Below are 20,775 nucleotides of genomic sequence, written 5' to 3' on the forward strand. Positions count from 1 at the left end.
TACCACAATTTAAGAAGGATATTGACAAGCTGGAATGTATACAGAAGAGGGCAACCAAGATGATCACGGGTCTGGAAACCAAGCCTTATGAGGAACAGTTCAGGGAATTTGGTATGTTTAGCCTGGAGGAGGCTTAGAGGAGTTATGGTAGCCATCTTCAAATATTTAAAGGACTGCCACATGGAATATGAAACAAGCTTGTTTTCTACTGCTCTGGAGGCTAGGACCCAAACCAATGGATTTAAGCTAAAAGAAAGGAGATTCCAACTAAACATCAGGAAGAACTTTCTGACTGTAAGAGTTGTTCAACAGTGGAACAGACTCCCAAGAGAGGTGGTGGAGTCTCTTTCCTTGGAGGTTTTCAAGCACAGGTTGGATGGCCACCTGTTGTGTGTGATCTAGTTGAGTTTTCTGCATTGCAGGGGCTTCAACTAGATGACCCTTGGGGTCCCTCCAACTCTACAATTCTATGATTCTAGATCTACAGTAATGCAGAAATACCAGACTCTCTGTAGGTGCAGGTTTTCTCATCACTGCAGTGGGAAAAAACTATGTTTGTGTTGCCTCTCCCCACCTCAAAACTCTTTAAGAAACAAACCTTCTAAGGACAGGATCTGGAATCCTAATACAGTCAACTGACAGAAAAATTATCCATGTCCATCACATATATGCTCCAGTTTCATGGCAATAAAACACACCATGGTGCATGTTTCTCAGGGCTCACCCTATTCAATTCACTATATCAGAGCTTTCCAAACTTTTCATGTTGGTGACACAGTAATTCAGTTTTACTAGCAAACTGGAGTTTAAACTAATCCCTTATAAGAAATACGGACATATACATAAACTGTAATAACAAAATGAATGGGGACACACCTACACACTGCAGCCAAAAAACTAACGTGTCACAACACACAGTTTGGAAAGCTCTGCACTATATGTCTGTGAGTTCCATGTTGGGTCTACCAACCACAGTTCCAGTTATGCCACTCAAACTTGAATACAATATGCATACGTGAGGGAATGCAGAACCTTTGCAAAGCCTTTGGGCTGCACTGTGGAGACTGAGGAACCTGGTGACCGGGTGACTGAAAAAGTAGTAAAGCGGGTCAACCAGAGTCAGATAACCAATGTTTTTAGTTAAATTTCTTATGGGGTCTGCATAACTCCTGCACCAATATTCAAAGGGGAGCTGGGTTATTAGACAGACTCATCCACATAATTCCCCTAATAGTGTTCATCCATTCCTACTTCATTTTTACTAAAAACAACAACCCTCAAATGGCAATCTTAAACAACTTCCTCCAATATTTATCAGTTCTATTTAACACCAGAGTTAAGAAACGGATACAAATTACTTCACCCATTGAATCAACATGTGGTTGTACAGCACACCTGTTAAATACCGTATTTTCCAGCGTATAAGACGACTGAGCGTATAAGACGACCCCCTACTTTTCCAGTTAAAATATAGAGTTTGAGATATACCCGATCGCAGATTCTCCACCCGGTGTATAAGACAACCCCCGACTTTTGAGAAGATTTTCCTGGATTAAAAAGTAGTCTTATACGCCAGAATATACAGTACATTGAATAATTCCATACATGCTGCCTCTGGTTACGAGATGGGCAGGAAATACTTAACGAAAACCCACAGGTCAATGAAATGAAATGGATTTCTCGATTTTTATAAAACAACAGCAATGTGGAAATTAAGGCATGTTGGGTAATTAAGATTTAGTCTGCATCTACCTACATTTGCAGTCCTTCTGGTTTTTGGCAAGTTCAAAGCCAGGCCTACATTCACAGGCAACCCCACCTTTGGGTGTCTCTCGGCAGATATGTGCGCACGCATGATCTTTGTTCATACAGTTCATACCCTCTGGAGAAAGAGAAAGAGAAAGAAAATGCACAAATTCTGAAAACAATCCAGATGACAACAAATTCTATACACATTTATTGCAGAAATACCCCTTGTGCTGCGGGGAACTCATTTTGGCTTTTACAAGTTACTGCTTGAAACGTGCAAAATCAGACTAGAGACCACAGTGGGACATAAAAGATAACCAGGTGTAGTATATAGAGCCTATATGTTCCCATTCCTAGTTGTGCTAGGAAGATGAGACTGATGTGAATCACAAATAATGAGAACTTTTTATGGAATAACTGGAGCAAAATTAAGCCTGGGGGTTTAACTGTAAGATGCCGGAAACGAACCAGATGAACAAATCTAATTTGCTGAATCTTGCCGCTGACATCAGAGAAACAAATTATGTTCCTGAGAACAGCAGACGCCAAGAAAAAAAACACCCAGTGTTTTGCTGCTCAGCAGTTTGGTGAGATGAAAATTCTGTCCCTCCGAATTTTATATTCATATTGTCCAAATAATCACCTTTTTCTGAGTCTGTTTGTCTCCATTGTTTTTCTTACCTGCTGCTTCTTCCTTCTTCCTGGATTAGTCACATGGACGGTCCCACTTAATCAAGGACCAGTGTGTGGGTGATGTCATAATGCTATAAAGCCAATTAGATTTGGCTACATTGGGGGTCCCCAACCAGGTGCCCGTAGATGCCATGGCGCCCAGGTCTAGTGGTGCCCCTGAGCAGGTACTCCAGACTCTTCCTGTTTCTTTATAAAAAAGGGAAGTTTCTAGCCCTCCCAGAAAGAACACTATGGGGCAAAATGTACAGGTACCTTCTAGGTGATTTGTGTGGAATGAGACTGGTGTTCCTCAGTACATTTTTCTTCATACTGAGCAATGCTCTCTGCTGTTATTAGACAGCAACAGCATCAGGTTGAAGGGAGGGGTAGGGGATCTCCATAACCAGAAGGACACACTTCACTCCCCATGATAAACATAAGGTTAACAGGAGTGGCTGTCTCTCTAATTTTGTGATGCCACACCCCTTCATGGCACTCATTTTGTGACCATCACCACCAGCAATTTCTCAAATTTCAAAATGTGCCCTCAAAAGTGTGGTGACCACTTGGCTACAGGAATGAGTGTGACTGAGGGCAATGTTAATAAGGACATGAGAATGTTTGCAAGTCCTCAGAAACCTCTAAAAGGGTGGGAATCACATTGCTGAAAATGGTGAATCCTGTAGGGTCAGTCCTTGTTAGGAACCCAGGAAGCAGATCAGCTTCTAATCCTTGCTGTCTTGTATTGGACCTGGGACCTTTTGCATGCAAATCACATCCTCAACCACTGAGAGATGAAAGTATAGACACAGGTGCTTAATTTGCAACCTAAGTCCATTTAGAGGTTTTTTATGTAGTGCTCTTGAAAGCTAATGTCCAGACCTGGGCATGTTTGCCAAGAAGCCAAGAAGCAAGTCATACTGAGTTTGGCTGAACTTACTCCCAAATAATTGTGCACAGGATTGCGGCGTTAGGAGCAATTGTTAGCGGCATAACTAGATTAGAATGCCAAAAATGACGGGATGTCCTATCCATTTTGCCTCATGACCGTTGGTTGCAGTAGTCCAGGGGTCAGCAATCTTTTTCAGCCTTGGGCCGGTCCACCGTCCCTCAGACCATGTGGTGGGCCGGAATATATTTTGGGGGGGAAAATGAATGAATTCCTATGCCCCCCCAAAAACCCAGAGATGCATTTTAAATAAAAGGACACATTCTACTCATGTAAAAACACGCTGATTCCCAGACTGTCTGCGGGCTGCATTTAGAAGGCGATTGGGCCGCATCCGGCCCACGGGCCTTAGGTTGCCTACCCCTGAGTCAGTTCTCAATAACCAACGTGTGTTATTGGTATGAGCTTTCGTGTGCATGCACACTTCTTCAGATACATCTGAAAAAGTGTGCATGCACACGAAAGCTCATACCAAGAACAAACTTAGTTGGTCTCTAAGGTGCTACTGGAAGGAATTTTTTATTTTATTTTGTTTTACCTGTAAGGTGTGTTTTGTTGTTGTTCTTTTGGGTAAGGATATGTTTATGTCTTTTTTACCCACTGTTGCCTCTCCCCACCCCCATTTTTTCACTTAGTATCGTAATGGGATGTACATAGAATGTAAAAGATGCTGGAATCTTTTCTGCCCTAAACCAGTATGTAAATCTTGAGAAAAGCAAAGTTCACAAGTGCATTTTAAAGGGGCACAATCTGTTTGTGCTTAAAAGAAAGCTGCTCTCCCCCACCCCTCACATTTGTGTGTCTGGAATAACAATGCCAGAATGTTTATTTCTAAAGGACTGTTGTCATGGCAATTCCACAGAGAACATCGTTTTTTTCTTCTTCTTCTTCTTCTGCATCCTCCTTTAAAACACATAAGGAACCTAGCAGCATCAGAGCTCTCAAGAAAGGACAATTACTTTTTATCGCTCAACAGCAGAGAAGGAGGGTTTCTTTTTTAACCTCCTCAGTAGAAAATTATGTTGAAAGGAATAATAAAAGCCCATTTCAAGAAGCACCCAGAAGCCTATTAGTGACAAAGGCTCCCTCCCCTCCCTTCCCATGAATAATTACAGCTCTTCAAGAAGAAATCAGCCCAGGCTAAGGGCCCTTTGTCAGCCTTAGACAGTAAAACAAACATTTGACTATACAAGGATTTCCCTTTCATGTACCTGTCCAGGAGGCAGAAAGAAAAGGGGGGGGGGACCAAGTAAAACTTCAGAGTGCCTGAAAGGGAGAGAAAATCCAGAGCAACATCTGCTGCAATTACATTTTTTAAAACCCAGGACACTTTAAATAAAACACTCATATCAAAGCCATGATGCTAGTTGCAAAATCAGCAACAACAACTCGGAACAAGCAGGTACACCATGCTTGTTGGAGGACAAGTCTGTGGTTTAAATGAAGATGTGAGATTTTTTAAAGAGCATTTTATACAGAACAAATGAAGAAAAGCGATTTACAACAGAAGATATGCAACTGCACTTGTGTTATTTTCATGAACATTTCAAAGAAACTTAGTACAGTAGTTAGAACTGAAAAGTTCTGGGAATCACAAGGTTAGGGATGAAATGGCAAAGATCCTTGCATATGCTGATTCCTTCAGTAAATCTCACTATGGTAGTGAAGAAGTGTGTATGCACACGAAAGCTCATACCAAGAACAAACTTAGTTGGTCTCTAAGGTGCTACTGGAAGGAATTTTTTATTTTATTTTGTTTTGACTATGGTAGTGAACAGTTAGTGCTTTATCGTAACATTGCTTATTGCAAGAACTCCTTAAGATATATAATTTCAATTTTGACTTATAGTCCAACATATGCAAGGGCGTAGGATGGGTAATATGCTGATTGAGCATAGTGTCAAAGAAACAGAGCTAAGTATCAGGAAGTTCCAGATTTAAAAACTGCCATAAACTAACAAGGTGATGTCAGGTAAGCAGCAGCCCCTTTCATCTGCAGAAAGGTGATAAAAATACTGACCTACTTTGCAGGGTTGTCAAAAATATTGGAGCAAGACAACGCACGTGAAGCAATGCAAATGTGCTATTATTCTACTCTGTATTATTATGTGCTATTATTCTACTCTGTATTATTATTATTATTATTATTATTATTATCTGTATTATCCACCAGCTCAAACAAGCACAGTTTAACTTAAGAGTTTGGAAAGCTCCACAGGGAAAGATAAACAGGGGCCAAATCTTTCTACCAGATTATACCAGCTCCCCCACCATGTGAACAGCAGCAGGGCTAATGTCAGACCCAACACACCCTGTCACCAATGGGATCACTTACTGCTTAACTTCGCCCCTCAAAATGTTACCTGCCCAAGCAACTATTGGGATTGATTATGTAATCTTGCAATCCAGTGCTAAAGTTTGCAAAGGGCAACTGCACTGGGAAGGACATGGTGGGCAAACAGCAGGTGTCGGTGTGGGAGAGAAGAAAACCAGAGTGTTGTTTTTATTTCTGACTAATTAATCTGACTCCTTCATACTTACAATCAAGTCACATCCAATGGTGGATTTGAAATTGTTTTCCTGAATAGAATATTACTGTTTCCAAGCGCTAAACACATTACACACAGTTAAGCTAAAATACTGGTGTATGACACCTACTGTGCAGCTGAATCTGTTTTAAATGTCTGTTATAAGGTTTACCTAAAGAACATATGTGAAATATTTCAAATGCTGAAAGCATGCAGTCACTCTTGGGAGAGGACATGCTACTTCCTAATTGCAGCTATGCTGAAATCTTGGATTTCTCCATTGCTTTCTATGGAGAATTTTCCTTTCTGCCTTGGGGACAACGACGGCAACAACAACAACAGAGTGAAAATGAACCAGAATTTGAAAAGATCATCTGAGTTCATCCATTTGAATGACAATAACTTAAATGCTATCTAGTGGAAGTTGAAGAAAAGGGTAAAGGAGGCTAGGAAGAGAGATGAAATTGAACTACCCTAGCCCCAATAAATTATAATATCCCAGCAGGTGACAGATTAGGGTGGGAGTGATGAGCGCCAATATGTTTGTAGGGAATATGGCCGGATTGGCGCTGGCAAACTACGTCGATTCCGGCAAGGTTAGAAATACAGCGCTGGCAAACCACGCTGACCCTGGAACGTCAGGATGGGAGACACAGGTCAGCGGGACAGCAAAACAAAGAAGTGGTGGAAAAGTACTGGAAAGTCACAAGATGAGCACGGGAGGGGTACATGAGAGAGAGGCATGGAGGACGAGCACGTACGCAATGGAGATGTCATGTGGCGAAGTTTTGGGGTGTTGCCGGGGTGCCCTGTGTAGGAGCATGTCCTTATATGGTGTGGATGTACCACCATTGGGTTATATGTTTCCTTATTTGGTCCTTGAAGTTGTTCCTGTGGGACTAATCATTAACCAGTGTACGAGACTGCCAATAAAAGGGAGCCCTCAGATGTGGCTCGAGGTTGCCTTCCCGTTGATACCATCCTGTCATCACGTCATTTCTTTGCCGGTGCAACAAAGTTAATTCTGCTTATGGTATGATATATAAAATAGTAATGAATCTCAAAATTCCTGACTAAGGACCTCTATTCACCGTTTACTTTTTAAAGGCATACAACTGAAGTGTATTAAGTATACTGTGTGCCTCAAAATGTGAAGTGGGAATGTGTTTGAAAACACACATATTGTACAAGTACATTTATCAGAAAGCTTGGATTTAAAGTGGCACCCTGCTGAGTGTACACTCCATTTCAAATTCAAGTTTCTTGCTGTGCAGTGCATGAAAAAACTTGGTGTAAGAAGACTGGATCTGCAGCTCTTAAACCTCAGTTTCTGCAATGCCAATAAAGAGGGATACAATTTTAAATCCAATTTGCTGGTAATCCATATCCATAAATATTTATACTATACCAGGAATTTTGCTCAACAATTATTATATTAGTCCAGCCAAAGAAGAAAGCAGAGTGCTTATTTTAGGCTGTCTATGTTTACTGATTTGGAAGAACCAGCCTTACATGTGTGCTCATTTGTTCTGCCAAGAAAACGAAGATTAAAGGCCAACATTTTGGGTGCCAGAAGTTAGCAAAATTGGAATGGCACGTAACTTCCCTTGCAATGAGACTTGGCAGGAAGCATATCCCAGACCAGTGCTATACCAGCTGCACTGGTGGAGTACAGGATTAAGGTGCTGGTTTTAACCTTTAAAGCCCTATGTGGAACACTTGTAAAAACTTGTAACCATGAAGAGTATGAGAAGGGTGGAAATTTGGCAATTCATTGTGATATGACCAAGAGCAACTGTGGTTCAAGGAAGCATTGCCTAGAAGCCCTAGAGGAAATAATCACAGAATACACTTATGCGTCTCTAAATATTTTTGTAAAGAACATTAGGGAAGTTGGCCTTTTAATGAAAGGGAACCTCAGAATAAACAACAAAAAATATTTACTCAAACAGAATGACAGAAATTAGAGAAGGTAATTGCAGGTGTTAGGTCATTACTGCCTACAACTTTTTCCAATTCCTGACTTTTCATATAAAGTTTTGAACTCAGGTCAGTGCAAATATCTACTGTAGCTATGGGGTTTCCTGCATTCTCTGTGGGAGATAAGTACATGACATTATTCTCAATGCTGGAAAATATTCCGTGATATTTAGCATAAGTCATTCACAGCTCCTTGCTTTGTTCCGGGGGACACACATCCACATCCACACACGCACACACCTTGTCATGAACTGGCTGAATGCCAGACAAGTGGTGGGAGGCAGCAACCAGAGGACCCCCTAGGGAACTTCCGGAGGAAGAAGGCTCCAAGCCGGGGGGGGGGGTTGGTAGTGGGAAAATGATGAGTGGTCTGAGGGAGAAGGAGGGAAGATCCTGGGGAAAAGGAAGGCAGGGACCTTCAGTCCTCGCAACTGCATCATTGGGGCAAGACCTCCTAGAAAGAGTTGCTGAGACCACTAGGCCAGAGCAGTGAATGTTTCCTTGAATAAAGAGTTATTGCTTTGTTGATGACCTATACCTGACTCCAACCCACCCATGCATTCACACTTTTTCAGAGTGATGCCGAGAACAGCTTGAACAAGGAACGTCCTTCAAAATGAAGGATGCTACCGGTATGCAATTAAAGTATGGGCTGAAACTGATGGAGAGACCACTGTCAACTGCAAATTCACTTGGAGACCCAATCGCAAAGGGAAAGAGGTTGATATGATACATCACAATTGCTAAGACAATAGCATGGAATTGTGTATATGTTTGTTTTGAATGGAGCTGAAAATATTAGAAATCTTGGCGCTTGTTTACAGTTACATTCTAATCACTGCATGTATGGCCCATGATGTGGTGACTTGAGATCATTATTGTTGGTTGGTTTATACCCCACCTTTTCCCCAGACAGGCACTCAAGACCGCTTACAGATAAAATAAAAACAGCTAAGAACAAACAAGAAAAAATAATTAAAAAGCAATTAAACATTGATAGAATTTAATCTATCTAATAGCTATTAAAAACATATAGTACTGTGTCTTTCTGGGTGGCAACACCCCATCTGTGGATTTCCCTCACTGAAAGTCTGATCACCCCCCATATAGTTAATTTTCAAAAGTCTACTAAAGCATGGTTGTGGGCTTTTGTGTTACAACTTTTGCCCAGGTCCTTAAAAGTGCTATTAGTGTGCTGCTGTGTATTGCTATTATTTTAGTTGTACTGTTTCTTAAAACACTTTTAAATTAGTATGTACAACTACTGTATTTTTTTTATTATGTTGCTTACTGCCCTGGGACCCATCAGGAGGAAAGCCGGTATATAAATTAACAACAATAATAGTAAGAGTAACAACAACAACCTGCTTGATAGTTTTGATAAAGATTTGAACACATCCGAATTATGGCCAAAGGTAACCGATTACCTGAATCTGAACCTAATCTGAGCCATTGTACAACCGAAGTACAAAATTTTATTTTACAATTTAACCCCTCTAAATTGGCCAGATAAAGATCCAGACCCCTAACTGTTGCACCCCATCCTTTCTTCCACTGCAGCAAGAGAGCAAGGAGCATTTGAAAGGCCTGGCCTCTGCCTCCCTCACAACCCACAGTTGGCTGCACTTGGCTGCGCTTAATGTCGTAACAGCAAATCCCTCCGACCCTCCCGACTTATCCATAGGATTTGCATCTATATTAACACTTCCTAATAGAAGAAGATTTTTCTTCATGTAATTTTTGCTTTTAGTTCATTAGCTTTTCAGAAGAAAGAACCACATTGTGCCCGCTGTCATGCGAGATGTTTTAATAGTCTATAAATGAAACTTTACTATTTATAGGATTAATGTGGCAGCAAACTGCGCAGGGTATCTGCTGTTCAGGGCTGCAGGTTTTAAGTCAAAGCAAATCATTCTGGCACAGCTGTTAATTTAACAGTGTGGTTTTGACACACAAGTACTTGGCTAGTTAATAACACAGACTGAATTATCATATTTACACGGAATGGTATTACGGGAAATCCTGTGCAATGAACTAATGGCCTGTAAGGTCTCTCTTTAAAAAAATTAAATTAAACAAAATCTATCCCTTGACAGGAAACAAAGAGGTTTCATTCATCCTAGTAGTAACCATTAGGATTCTCTTTAATTTTACAAAAAAAAGTACAAGAGATGGCCACTTCTGTTGCACTCCCGTTCACTAGAAAACTGTATGCCTACTCAGGGGTTCAGCCTGAAAGTGTGAGGGGACAAAGTATTTAGGCGGCAGGGATACACATACAGTCCCCACTCCACCCCTACTTTTCCATGTTGAGTGTGAAGGTCTGAAGGGGGTCTCTAAAGATGTTTAATTGAGTTGCACTTAGAAGTCTCCCTGAGATCAGAAACCCTGCTTTATCAGGCTCTCAAACTGCAAGCATATGTCTGACTAAAACATCAGGAAGAACTTTCTGACAGTAAGAGCTGTTCGACAGCGGAACAGTCTCCCTCGGTCAGTGGTGGACTCTCTTTCCTTGGAGGTTTCTAAGCAGAGGTTGGATGGCCATCTGCCATGGATGCTTTAGCTGAGATTCCTGCATTGCAGGGGGTTGGACCAGATGACTCTCGGGGTGCCTTCCAACTCTATGAAGTGTGTTCAGCTTTAGATTTAGAAGTCCCCTTTAGATCTTCATATTCAAAACGTGAAGAACAAGTATGGTGATCAAATAGGTGAACACCTCAGGCCCCAGAACACTTTGTGCTCTCGTGCCTTCATGCTGGGCTTCTGAAGGAGACCCATTTCCTGACTGATACTGGGGGAAGTCAAAATTGTTTCAACAAATATTTAAGACCAATTGCAGTTGTCAACAGATTTTCCACACCCATCAGCCACTCACCCATTCCCACCACCCTTCTGAGTAATACCCCTCCCCACTCTCTCACTATACATAAGGGTCTGGTGACTTCTGTTTCAGTGTATCTGAAGAAGTGTGCATGCACACGAAAGCTCATACCAAGAACAAACTTAGTTGGTCTCTGAGGTGCTACAGGAAGGAATTTTTTTATTTTTTATTTTGTTTTGACTGTGGCAGACCAACACGGCTACCTACCTGTAAATATTTATTTGTTCACCTGTTTCAAAATTGTCACTAGATTTTGCTCTAAAGACTTTAAGAAGCTCCTTCTCCCATACCAATCTATCCAGAAATGAAGCTAAGCTTCAGGGGCCTGGCTCCATTTCCACCAGTTGTCCTGGAAGTGATTCGTTGTGATGGCCTTACCCCCAGTGGTGCCTGGACTTTGGAATGGCGTGACATGGAACATCCAGCAGGATCCACCACTGCCCATCTTTTTCAGGGCAATTAGGACTCATTCGTTTTAACATACATATGGTTGCCAATCAACCTCTTTTATATGATCTTTATTTATTTCCATAATAAAGATTGTATATTTGGATTTACTCTATGTGTATTTTATAATTTTACAATATACGGAAAGAAGAGATAAGCTATAATGAATGGAAAAGGACAATGCATAAAAGAAAGAGTTGATATAAAGAAGACAGAAGAAGGAAGAATGGAAGTCAACTCCAAGGAGTACAAGAAATATGTAAAATGACATTGCAATCAACCTCTTTTAAATGTGTTTGTGGGAGGAGGTGAGGAGAGAAGGTGTTATTGTGTGGAGGGACTTGTGTGCATTTTCTTGTTTTTACCATGCATTTTGTATTTTCATATTGTATTTTTCTGTTATGAACCACCCTGAGATCTATGGATGATATACAAATTTAATAAATTAAAATAAAATGAATGAATGAAATCATTTTAAATAGATTTGTTGATAAGTGCTCACTGTAGATGTATTTATGTTATGCATCCTATATGTGTTTGTATGCATTTGCATTTTAAGCCCTTCATAATTTACAGCCAGGGTACCTGGTGAATATAGCTCTGAGGTTAGCTTGGAGAGATTTATTTCTAGCAACCAGTTACGGTGCTGCTCTGTTATCTGCTGCTTTTGTTTCTATTATTTCTACGCAACTTTTATTCTATTGTTGCTGTTCAGTTTTCATTGTGAAGCCAACCTATGAAAGTTTCTTGGCAATTAAATAGATATATAATATGATGTACATTTTACAGGTTTACATTTAATGATGGAATTTTTGAGGTAGCCTTTGTTATCTCATATAGAAGAGCAGGGTGAAACCCCCTCAATAAAAAAAGGAACATTTGGAGTGAAATTGGAAGTTCCTTCTCGTACAAAATATCTGAGGAATTTCAAGGAAACCAAATGAGTGTTGTTGATAAGAGTAATGACATTAAATACCTATTTAGGTAAACAGAGTACAAGAAGGATATTATTATACAGAATATCTCTATTGTTTACATGGCAGGATATTTTTTTCCAAAAACCCAACTGACTCCAACACTGAGTCACTGTGCTTGTGCTGGTAGCTTAGACTGGCTTGTGGGAGACGTTTTCTTTATGACTGCATAAATCTTTTCCACTAAAATGAGAGTTATTTATGCATTGAACTACCTGTGCTTGCATCAGACCTGGTGGGCCAGGAGAAAGCCTTGCCAAGACCACAGACTAGCTCAGACCTCCAGGGGCTTCCAGTCAGCCATAAGGAGTGGTTTAAGAATGTGGGTTTTTGAAGTTGGGTTGCGAGTCCCCCAGGGCCTCACAGCTTATTTTAAAGAGAAAGTCCCGGCTACTTTTTACTATATGCTGACACCAACGGGAAAGGAGGAAATGCTTTGAATAATATTACAAAACTTCGTTTTTTGAAAGCCCTATTTTGCAACATGCACACCTAAACGGGGCTGCGAGTACATAAAAAGCAGTATCTCAATGTCAACATGAACAGTGTATTGTGCTTGCAATGTAATACAATAGGAGACATTGAAAAAGTCACGTTTATAAAATTCTGAGCAAATATTTGCACTAATAAAGGTTAAGGAGTTGGCAGTCCTGGGAACTGTATTCCTCTATTTATCCAGTCTAATTTCAACCCAGGCAGCTGGAGTGGAAGCTTCCCTCCATTGGCCCGGCAACACTTTCAACTCCGACCTCAACGGACCCTCTATAGGAGCAAGAAATAATTTATTCTTTATGCTCACTGGGCTCTGGTCTTCTTTCAAGCCATGGTGGCTAATTCCACAAAAATCACACATAGTGGTTTTATAACAGGGTCTGCGGTCAACTCATCTGATCTGAGACCACCTATGTCATTCCATTAAGACTATACATTGTACCTGAACATGACAAAAAAGGAGAGGGTTGTTACTCGCTTTGGTCTAATGATGCATTTATGTTGTTGTTGATGATGATGATGAATTTACATGCCACCCATCTGCCCCAGCCACTCTGGGAGGCTCCTAACAAAACGGAGTAAAAACACAATACAACATCAAACACTAAAAAAATCCCTGGTGTCTTTTAAAAATCATATAGCATTCCACAGGGTGGGCGCCACCACCGAGAAGGCCCTCTGCCTGGTTCCCTGTAACCTCACTTCTCGCAGTGAGGGAACTGCCAGAAGGCCCCCAGAGCTGGACTTCAGGGTCCAGGCTGGACAATGGGGGTGGAGAATCTCCTTCAGGTATACTGGGCCGAGGCCGTTTAGGGCTTTAAAGGTCAGTACCAACACTTTGAATTGTGCTTGGAAACATTCTGGGAGCCAATGTAATAATGTTAAGAGCCAATAATGTTATAATAATATACTGGGTGTTAGTAATGTTAAGCAAAGTGAGTTATGAATATTGGGCACATCCAACAAAGTACTGACAATTCTTCACCCACCAAAAAAGTTCAGGATGACTGAAATGCTACGCATAAACCTCTTAAAGCTGAATTAAACAATTAAGCTTTTAAACTATTTTAAGGCTATAATCCTATATGCACTTATTTGGAAGTAAATAAGTAGACACATACAGGGTTGTAATATATGTTCTCCTGATTGGCCTAAATCAGTTTCTTAATTAAACTGATTATGATGCTCACTTATTAGAATAATCCATTTTCTAGAAATAACTATTTTCACTCTCTCATAAACCAAGATTTCAGTATATAAATCAATAAGACTTTTTAGATATACATGCCGTTCTTCCAAGGGCAGCCCCACATAGAGCCCATCCAGACAAGTAAGAGGTGTTATCAAGATTCAAGGATTTTTAAAACCCTTGCCTGGGACATTTATTAATTCTTTATCCACCCCCTTTCTGAAAGAGGACGTGTCTGTTTAGAGATACTGCGTCAAGACACTTGCTCCTCCAGTGCCTCCAAAGTCACCTTTCATAGACCTTCCCTTGTTTCACTATCCATTTAATAAACAAAATTTTGGTCAATGGAAAAAGCTTAGGTTTTACACTACAGTATTAACTACACAATGGGAGAGAGGAGCAACTCCGTTAAAGGGAGATGCCATCCAGAGTAAGGTTCTGTCTCTTTCACCTAACTGGTTTTTAATACATCAGATTCTTCATTCAATAAATCATTCTGAGGTCAAAAGTCAAGCAACTAAGACTCACAGTTCTTTTGAATCTCTCATTTTTAATAATGAAACCACTGACCCTGGTTTAATCTCCAAACTATATAAAGCTCTGTCTTACACAACCGGTGCCTTTATAGGCTAGAGGAAATGCTGGGAGGCTGATTTGAACAACACTCTTGATGAAGAAAAATGGTCTGGTATGTGCTTATCTCTAACTGTAAAGCCAATCTCTGAGCATGTAAAAGAAAATCTGCTGAAAGTCAAGTATGGATTTCATGCTCTTTATTCAGCTCATTGTAGCAAGGAATGCAGTTCCCCCAAAACGTCTGCTTTATATACACTATTTACACAATGGGCCCCACGTGATCGGCTAATTCCGGGATACTCCTGTATGCCAATCGGGTTGCGGATTCACTTCCACCTGGAGGTGGATTGGGTGGGTCCTGCGGACCAATCAGACTGCTGCATTCTGGATCCTATTGTTCTAGGACCAATCAGACTGCTGCATTCTGAATCCTATTGTTCTAGGACCAATCAGACTGCTGCATTTTGGATCTTATTCAACTCAGTACATAACAAACCTTTTCACAGGTGGCATGTGCACTCACAGAGGTTGTGCAGAATTTTGGGAAGTGGAAGCGATAAGTGCTGGAGGAGATGTGTAACCCCGTGATCATACTACCTTATGAGTGGGTATCTCCTTATGTTTTTAATTGTTGCTAGAATTTTTTTTCTGTGTGAGATTTCGAACATTGTAAAATATGACATATTCCCAGATCCAAGACTGGTTGATTCAGTTGTTATATAAAAAAAAACATCTTCTAATACTCTTGTTGTGAACCTTGTGACTGCAGCCAGACTGGTCATTTCTAAGAACTGGAAATCCTTGACTAGAGATCTGTTTACAGAATGGATCTCCCTGGTCTGAAGTACGGCCTTAATGGGAAAAGTTAATTCATGAACTGTGGACTGGAAGGAAAAACAAGGCAACAGCTCATATTTACATTATTTGGACTGATTTTATTTCTTATATAATGACTAAATACCACAGCTATCTCCTGCCTTCAAAAGATGCACATCTATGGAGCAGTATTCTGGAGTGAAAATCTTTTGGTGGCTCCTTGCCCTTCGACTCTCTATGTTCCTCCAGGGACTGTTTTGGGGTTATTATTTTCTGCATGTTTCCATTCTTCTTGTTGTTTGTACAAGGCGAGTCCTTAGAGCTTCAGTATGCTGATGACAATGTAGTGTGCGCACACGAGGATGACCTCCAAACCATCCTAAATATCTTTGCAGAAGCTTACAAAAAGCATGGCCTATCGCTCAACATCCAAAAAACCAAAGTGCTGCACCAAGAAGCAGGGGCATAGCAAGGTAAATTGGTACCCGGGGGCAAAAAAAAATTGTCCCACCCCCCCCAGGCATGGGAAGGTCAGGTGGTACCCCCCCATTGATTTCCCCCCCCCCCCCCGCAAAAATGGTTTTACATTATTTCATATTTTCTTACAAAGGAATAATAACAAGTAATAATAATAAAAAACTTTTATTTATATCCCACCCTCCCCGGCCGAAGTCGGGCTCAGGGTGGCTAACATCAGATACATAACATTGGTATAAAATCAAACAATAATTAAATTACCTCCTAAAACATCTCAAAATCAAATTAAAGTCTAATTAGATGGCTTTCCACAGGGTTAGGTTTGGGAACAGTAAGTGTTCTCTAAACTGAAATTTCAGCCTTCATGACATAGGAAAACAGCCAAGTGAACAGCTATTTTGGTGGAGGAGGGTCAAGATATTAACCGATATGCATGAAATTTCATATATAGCTATATAATCCCTAGTTTAGTAAGATAAGACCTTCGGAGCAGGCATTAAAAAAAACAAAAAAAAAAAAAAACATTCCTTCATAATTTGTCACCCCCTCCATTATGGAACCCGGGGCGGCCCCCCCTTTGCTACGCCCCTGCCAAGAAGTACAAAATAACCCCTCTGCAGCAACACAAATCCAACTCAGTGGTGTAACGTTGGAAAATGTTGATCACTTCTCCTACGTAGGCAGTCATCTTTCCACAAGGGCCAAGATTGATGGCGAAATCCAGCATCGCCTGAGCTCTGCAAGTATGGCTTTCTCCTCATAGAAGTGCAGAGTATTTGAGGACTGGGACATTCGCAGGGAAACCGAAATGCTTGTTTACAAAGCTATTGTACTACCAACCGTACTATATGATTGTAAAACATGGACCACTTATAAGCGCCATCTCCAACTCCTTGAAAGATTCCATCAATGGTGTCTCCAAAATTTTTTACACATACTTGGGAAGACAGGTGAACTAATACCAGTGTACTGGAAGAAGCAAAGATCACCAGTGTTGAAGCAATGATTCTTCAACATCAACTTTGTTGGACTGGTCATGTTGTTCCGATGCCTAATTATCATCTTCCAAAGCAACTACTCTATTCCGAACTTAAAAATGGAAAGTGTAATGCTGGTGGTCAACAAAAGAGATTTAAATACTGTCTCAAGACAAATCTTTAAAAATGTAGTATAAACACTGACAACTGGGAAACACTGGCCTGCGAGAGCTCCAGTTGGAGAACAGCCTTTACCAAAGGTGTCATGGGCTTTGAAGACACTCGAACTCAGGACGCAAGGGAGAAACGTGCTAAGAGGAAGGCACGCTTGGCAAATCCACACTGTGATCAACTCCCGCCCGGAAACCAATGTCCCCACTGTGGAAGGACGTGTGGATCCAGAATTGGCCTCCACAGTCCCTTACGGACTCATTGTTAAAACCGTGTTTATGGAAGACAATCTTGCTCGGCTACGAGTGGTCGCCAAAGAAGAAGATGATACAGAGTACACATGTTCCACAGGGCCTCTTTTAAAAGACTCACCCTGTACTTTTCCATGTTTATATCATAGAATCATAGAGTTGGAAATTCAGGACTATGCAGCTGTCCCATACAGGGATCGAACTGCAATCTTGGCATTAGCAGCACCATGCTCTAACCCATGGGTAGGTAAACTAAGGCCTGGGGGCCACATCCGGCCCAATCACCTTCTCAATCCACCCCGCGGACGGTTTGGGAATCAGTGAGTTTTTACATGAGTAGAATGTGTCCTTTTATTTAAAATGCATCTCTGGGTTATTTGTGGGGCCTCCTTGGTGTTTTGGCCAAAGTTGTCTCCGAATTTCCAGACATATGACAGCCCTATCAAAAGCAATTGTGAATCACAACATAAATGACCGAATGGGCAAAGTGATACCAAATGACTATTGCACTGAACAAGTGTCATATGGAGGGCTCTGCACAGCTCCATTGCCAAAAGACTCGCCCTGGAGTGAGAGAGAGAGAGAGAAAGAAAGAAAGAAAGAAAGAAAGAAAGAAAGGAAGGAAGGAAGGAAGGAAGGAAGGAAGGAAGGAAAATACCGAAACAACAATCAGTAAGGCTCACACTAATGAGATGGAAACAGCAGCTACACCTTTGAAAAACGAAGGAGGAAATTTAGACTTCCTTGTCCAGCTGAAAGCTATTTGCTCCAAGAGATTTTTTTTTTCTTTAACAAAGCCATTTAGTCCACAAAGAATCAGGAATCTGTGAAGCATTAACTAGTGTATTTGAAGAAAAGGAAATGTGTTTTATAATATATTTCTAATTATGTTCACTGTTTACTTTGACATGTATTTGATGTTGCTTCCTGTCACTGAACCGTGTTTCTTTTCTCACCTTTTCTAAAAAGGAAAAGGAAAGTGGGAGGCCAAATGCTGGCAAGTGCTAATATTTTTCTGGCTGGGTGTTCATTTGCTTTCAGCAGGACAAGAAAAAGTTCAATTCACCAAGGAGCCAATATTCCAATTACCCACCAAGCTTTATTTGAGCTCTTTGGGGAAGAGCGTAGGTTTGTGATGAAATAAACTTTCAAATGAAAGACAAGTGGAAGCAACTATAGCATTCCCCATCAATACAAAAGCAGTTCCCATTGGCCAATTTAGGCCTCCCCATTTAGGCTTCCCATTTGGTCCACAATGTGGTTCGGCATAAGGCTGATAAACCAATGGGTCAAAACTGAAAAGGAAGCACTAGAAGCACATGCATATAGATGAATGATTGTAATCCTATATCAAAACAAACAAACAAAAATCCTTCCAGTAGCACCTTAGAGACCAACTAAGTTTGTAATCCTATGGTAAACAAAAATCCTGCATATGAAAACAACACTGTGGGGGCATTATTTGGAATCTCTTCATAACAATGGCAGCACGCTAGTTTTTTCCAATTTGGAGGGGCTGGTTTCAAAGGCTTTCAGAACTGATTGTTTTAATAACATTTTGGTAGGTATAGCTGTCAGCACCAGATTTAGGGCAGTGTGCCAAGCTGAGGGGGCCCACAATTGAGATGATCCAATTGGGGGCCCCAAATTTTGCTCTCGGACAGGGCACCATATTACAAAAGATTACCGAAATCCGTCCCTGCAGCTGTATGCCAGGAAGGTACAGTGGTTCTGCCAAGATTGACAGGAAAGCTTTCAAAAAGTATACTACTGCACCTGGAATTCAAGAAGACAGGGTCTTCAGGAACATTAGAAAATTCCAGGAGCAACAGAAATCCCAAACTGGGATAATTTAATACAAAATGGCCCTCAATGAGTTACAACTGCTTGGTTATCTGCAGTAGCATCCAAGAGATGTGTGATAAGCCTGCCAATTTACTGCAAGCGGAAGACAACGGCATCTACCTTGTGTTCCAGAAATACCAGAAATCTGTTTAAAGGAATATGGACAGAACAAAAATTCAGGTCAGTAAATTTCTGTTCCTTAGAGAAAAGGAGGCTCATGTGAGGTATGACTCTCTGAAGATGAACTTTCTAGTGAGACATTGCCAAACCTAAAAGGAACACAAAAGAACAAAAGTAAAACTGCTGGATCAGACCAAATACTATTCTGGTTCCAGCAAAGAGCCAGGAAAATATTCCATGCCCCCTTGCCCACTGCTGGTTTTTTTTCCAGCTCCTGGTATTCCGAAGGCTTTTGATCATGGTTTTACTTAGCTTAATACTGAATAATTATTTGACCTATCCCACAGGCACCGTTGCCCAGCTGCGATAATGATTACAGGCCATGTTGCTCCCTTTTCAAGCAGAAGTTTTTGTCCTTTGGTACCCAGTTGCAGCACAGTGATTCACTGGGAAGGTTTAGCAGCATAAAAAGAAAATAGCATCAGCTTTGCTCAGAGCCAGCTGCTTTGGCAAAATATTAATCACATAAGTGATAGTTATATGCCTTTCCAAAGTGTAAAATAAATAGACCTTCCTAAATCAAGACTCCCCATGGTCTATGTTTAATTCACTTATTACAGAAAACACTTATTCATCCCTCTATTCACAACATATCACCTTTGTACAATTTCATTATCACCACTGTACAAAATTCTGCATGGTTGGTAATGGGATAGAGCTGCAAAAAGCAAAACTATCGGGGGAAAGATAATGTATATTCAGTTAAAGTCACCTATAAATTGGAAGTAGAAGGTAAAATTTGCTTCTGGCAGAGAACCAAGGACATTATTAGAGCCAGTATTTGTAATAAATGCAACAAATTAAAGGTCATTTGACATTTACAACACCACACCCTGGAATAAACTAAGCTGGTCAGGTCTAGTAATCTGAATGGGAACTATATATGAGTAGAGATCAGCAAATAAGTCCGTTTTCTAATCTGTGTCAAATTCTCACGCATTCATTCATGGATTGTCTCTCCCATTTACTCCACTAGGCAAGAATTTTCAAGTCAGGTAGCCCCCGCCCAACCAGCCTTGTTGCTGGTTCGGGATTTGTCAGTGTCACTTTTAACCTCTGACAGTTCCGACCCATATAGACCTGTATTAATCCTACCTGCAATTTAGGGATTTTTGCTACAGACAATATCATTCTTGAATACCTCCCCCTTAAATTCATGCTGAATTTGCAATTAAACATGCCTTTCAATCTATCATCAAACTCGTTATATTTCCAACTCATGCATAGGAAGAGCCTAGGAGTTATGCTTCCATCTTGCCTGGCTGCAAACAACACATACCTGTCCTGCCAGATGATTCCTCTTCCAATGAGGATCTGGTCGGGGACGATTTTGAGCCACCAGAAACTCAGAAACAGCCCAGAACAACAGCTGAAGAGGAGACTGGCAAGGATCCAGAGAGGGAGCTTGGTGTCTGAAGCAGAGGAAGAGCAACCCCCAAGCCCTCAGGAGTGACAGAGCCCCTCAAGAGGCAAACTGAGACCTTCATTGTCAAGAGGACCTGTGGAAGAGGACTCCTAAGAGGTAATGAGGAAGCAGGGCACTCTTCACAAGGAGGAGTGTCTGAAGGAACTCCTAAGAGGCTGCAGGTGGGCCCAGGTGTGGTTCTGACAGCTCTGGCTT

The 20,775-nt window shown here is 41.0% G+C and overlaps 1 protein-coding gene across 2 annotated transcripts in view; it reads right to left on the reverse strand.

The window, feature by feature from the left end:
• The window catches only part of SCUBE1 (signal peptide, CUB domain and EGF like domain containing 1), a 180,358-nt gene that overhangs the window by 93,419 nt on the left and 66,164 nt on the right, over window positions 1-20,775 (reverse strand). For both annotated transcript variants that reach the window (XM_033148316.1, XM_033148315.1), the window contains exon 5: window positions 1,757-1,882. In XM_033148316.1, coding sequence (XP_033004207.1) covers window positions 1,757-1,882 — 126 coding nt within the window. The remainder of the gene's footprint in view (window positions 1-1,756; window positions 1,883-20,775) is intronic.

The sequence above is a fragment of the Lacerta agilis genome, chromosome 5 (assembly GCF_009819535.1).
Source record: "Lacerta agilis isolate rLacAgi1 chromosome 5, rLacAgi1.pri, whole genome shotgun sequence".
NCBI lineage: Eukaryota > Metazoa > Chordata > Lepidosauria > Squamata > Lacertidae > Lacerta > Lacerta agilis.